Source organism: Engraulis encrasicolus, chromosome 3, assembly GCF_034702125.1.
Source record: "Engraulis encrasicolus isolate BLACKSEA-1 chromosome 3, IST_EnEncr_1.0, whole genome shotgun sequence".
Taxonomy (NCBI): Eukaryota; Metazoa; Chordata; class Actinopteri; order Clupeiformes; family Engraulidae; genus Engraulis; species Engraulis encrasicolus.
The window spans coordinates 1,131,305-1,135,506 of NC_085859.1; the positions used below are offsets into that span (position 1 = coordinate 1,131,305).

Genomic DNA, 4,202 nt, shown 5'->3' on the forward strand with positions numbered 1-4,202 from the left:
GGTCGACTTTGTTGCCTCAATTGACAGCACACTGAAAGAGCACTTGGAGACAGCAACTGTATTTAAAGGCACCTCAAAAACGATACAGAACGAACTGCTCGATTGCATGTTTTCCGTGTTGAGGGAGCAGATTCTGAAAGAAGTTAAGGACAGTGATTTCATTGCCATCCAGGCCGACGAGACAACGGGACAACATTAGTACCGTGACCCAACTGGTGCTAGTGCTGCGTTACATCGACAGCAAAATGAACGTGCAGGAACGATTCTTCGAATTCATTCCCCTGCAGTCATCAACAGCCGTGAACATTGCCACAGAGCTGAAAGAACGCCTTTCCATAATCCTTCCCGATCAAAAAGAAAAAGAAAAACTCATCTGCCAAGCCTATGATGGAGCGAGCGTAATGAGAGGTGCCACTGGTGGTGTTCAGAAGCGAATAAAAGAGGACTACCCAAATGCGCACTACATCCACTGCTACGCGCACCAGTTGAACTTGATCATGGAACAAGCCACCAGTCACATTTCTAAAGTAAGGAACTTTTTTTCGGACCTTGGTGGCTTTGCCAGTTTTTTTTCAAGATCACCAAAGAGGACCAGTGTATTGGACGAAATGGTTTCCCGCAGGCTGCCAACTTCCAGCAAGGTCAGGTGGAACTTTCACAGCCGCGCTGTCAACACGGTGTTTGAACACAGAGAGGATCTCATCAAATGTTTCCATGCCATACGAGACTCGGGAGACTTCGATGAAATCACCGTGAGAGAGGCAGGAGCATATGCAAGGATCCTGGAAGACCCAGACTTCAGGTTCTTCCTGCAACTTTTTCACCAGATCATGCCCCTTGTAGACACTCTCTATGCCAGGCTACAGAAGAGGAGCATCGACTCAGTGTACATCAAGAGATGCATCCAAAGATTCCAGGAGGACATACAGAAGATCAGGTACTAATTTGATTTGGTTTTAGATACATTATTTTATGGTTTTCTGCTTCAATAACATCAGTTAAAAAATAATGAAAGCCGTAAAAAATAAACCAATTAAACAAACACCTTACTTCCCCTTCACAGAGATTCTCTCCATGCCATGACAGTGGAGCACAGCAGTCTATCCCTGCAATCAAGAAAACGTGTGGCTCTCTCTTCAGAGGATCACCAACGAATTGCAGCTGAAGTGAGTAGAAATCATGCCTTGTATAAAAAAAAGCCTTGTACAAATAACTAATTATATACATTCATGTGGGTGGTTGACGTTTAAGGGCGTAACACCAAAAAAAAAAAAAAAGTTTGGTAACACTTTCTATGAAGCCCATATCTATAGCCCATTATGAGCGCATTTATAACAAATTATAATGCACATTATAATTACTTACAACGCATTATGACTACACCCATGATGTTTCATGATGTGTTTCCTGATGTGTTATGTTAACAGTAACAAATAACCATGAATCTATCTTATAATGCTTTATAAAACCACGGGTGTTATGAGTGCTCGTGACTGGATATAAACTACAGGCTGCCTGATGGGGCTTATAGTACATTACGATGCATTATAGATGTGTATTATACAGTGCATTATAGATGCATCCATATGTACTTCACTTTACTTAGAGCACACATTGATGATAATTATGACAGTTTATCATCCAGGTCTGTGCATAGAGGGGTATAGGTGCTCATAATGTACTATAAGCCCCATCAGGCAGCCTGTAGTTTATAGCCAGTCATGAGCACTCATGACACCCTTGGATTTATAAAGCATTATAAACTAGATTCACAACTGTTAATATAAAGCATCATGAAGCATTATGGCTGTAGTCATAATACATTATAAGTAATTATAATGGGCATTATAATTTGTTATGAATGCGCTTATAATGTGGGCTTTACGTAAAGTGTTACCAAAAGTTTTTCCAATTCCTTTTTAAAGGAAAAATAACAGTTTTGTAGATTTTTAACCAATGTTATGAAAAAACAAGGCGTCACGTCTCCCACCCATATACTGTATTGTACCTTTTTAAGGGTGCACTTCAGAATTGCTATTTATTGCTATTTATATATTTATTACTCCAAGTGATGTGGAAGGCTTTAATTTTGCTCTATTGTACTGATGGTCAATTACACTGGCCTACTTATTAACCAAGTGCTATACATACTCATTTATGTTTCTTTTCTTAATTAAAACACAACTATATCAATGGATTAATAACACAATTAACTTGTATAGCCTTTTAAACAGACATGCTACACATGTTTCTTTTTTAAAGCTTACTATTTGATCAAAGTTGTAAACCAGTTGGGCTATAAACAGCTGGCCTAATTACCAGCATTTCATGTGCACAAACTCCATTAGCAGACAATGTCTTATACACTGCTGCCATCTAGTGGCCAATCATAGACATGCTAAAAACCAAGTGCCTTTTTACCCATTTCTTGAATGCCTTTGTTTTTTTTAGGTCTGTGATACCATACTGGGGCACACCAGAGAGAGGTTCCAGTTCACAGACCATCTCATCTGTGCAACCCTCCTGCAGTGCGATCGGTTTGAAGATTATCAAGTGGATTTTCCAGAGGAGGCTCTTAAAACCACAGTGAAGGCTTACCCTGTCCTTGACAGCAGCAGGCTGAAGACAGAGCTAGAACTCCTCTACAGCAACGAGGAATTCAGAGCGTGTAGTGGTGCGGTGGACTTCCTCCAATTCTTTATGGAGAACAACTTGGGGGAGCTTTTTTCAGAGACGGTAACCCTTTTGAAAATACTTGTCACCACACCAATGACGACAGCAGAAGCAGAGAGGTGCTTCTCGACTCTTAAGCGAGTGAAAACATTCCTGAGAAACACAATGTCGCAAGATCGCCTCAACGCACTGGCTACCCTGTCTATGGAGAGGGCCATAGTAACAGAGATGACTGACTTTAACGTTAAAGTCATTGACACATTTTCAAATTTAAAAGAGAGAAGGGCCAAGTTCCTCTACAAGTAGCACTTAAGCATTTAAGCACTTTTGTGTGTGTGTGTGTGTGTGTGTGTGTGTGAGAGAGAGTCAGTGAGAGAGAGCGAGAGAGAGAGAGAATGAGAGAAAGAGTGTGTGTGTGATCCGAATACATCAAATACATGTAAATGTATCCACTTTTCATTACATAAAATTTTCCTTTTGTATTTCTAATTTTCTGACTACCTGTGTTTCTTTCAATAGTTATTTGAATGCACTGTCTTGAGCAGGTGAAGCTGAACAGGTTACCCCAAAATACACCAGAATGCAGGAAATTGCATCCTAGAAATCCAAATTTTTCTGGGGGGGGACCCCCAGACCCCCCGCAAGGGAATAGTCGCAATATTAATTTCATACCTGAAAGTGTGCCCTACCTAATATTTCTGTCACCAGCCGCCACTGCTTCTGCGTATCCTTATGATACAATTTTTAGACTTATCCAGACGACACATGAACTTAAACATTAAGTTCCTCAAGAGAGCCAGTAAAGTCTTAGTCCTGAGTCATAAAACATTTAACTAGCACTGCAACTCCTAGTCTTTTCCAGCAGTATCCTTAAGCAATCATTACTATATGCTACTTGGAGTTTACGCAGGGTCTCTTTTGTAGCTGACCCATAATGGGGCTGCATGACATAGGCGTAGAGTAGACATGAAACAACAGTGCTTGGACATAGCCTACAACACTTGTCTCTGTCTATATATTTCAGCATCATCTTCCAACTTGTCAGTGATAATGTACACAAGATATTTTGTACTGCCTGATACACATATTGATTGACGTTGGAAAGAGGACTTTATGATCCTCCTTGGCTCTACTACATATCAACACAACACTCTTTTTTGCATTGTGCTGTACATCAAACTCAACCCCATATTCAGAGCACACATTCAGGAGGTGCTGAAACCCAACAGTGCTGGGGGACATAATAGCCAGATCATCTGCATACAACAATCACACATCCTGTCTTACACCTCTCCAGTTGTTTGGAGAGGTTGTCCATGTACAGGTGAAGGGTCCCGGAGATAGGAGTCCCTCTTGTCTAACTCCATTGCCTACACAGAAAAGGGGTAGATTGACTGTTTCCCCATTTCCCCTGCATATGTTGATTCGCATACCAGTAAACCAGAATATGCATGATGCACCCCAAGCTTTTCCACAACTAGACACAGACTATGGGGCTCAATTTGCTGTAGAGCAGGGGTCCCCAAACT

At 41.1% G+C, this 4,202-nt stretch overlaps 1 protein-coding gene across 1 annotated transcript; it reads left to right on the forward strand.

The window, feature by feature from the left end:
- Positions 1 to 208: 208 nt before the first annotated feature.
- Positions 209 to 3,019, forward strand: LOC134445561 (zinc finger MYM-type protein 1-like). The gene is made up of 3 exons (XM_063194609.1): positions 209 to 937; positions 1,064 to 1,166; positions 2,452 to 3,019. The coding sequence occupies exons 1-3, from the start codon at positions 246 to 248 to the stop codon at positions 2,977 to 2,979; spliced, it is 1,323 nt and encodes a 440-aa protein (XP_063050679.1). The 5' UTR covers positions 209 to 245; the 3' UTR covers positions 2,980 to 3,019.
- The last annotated feature ends 1,183 nt before the right edge of the window (positions 3,020 to 4,202 follow it).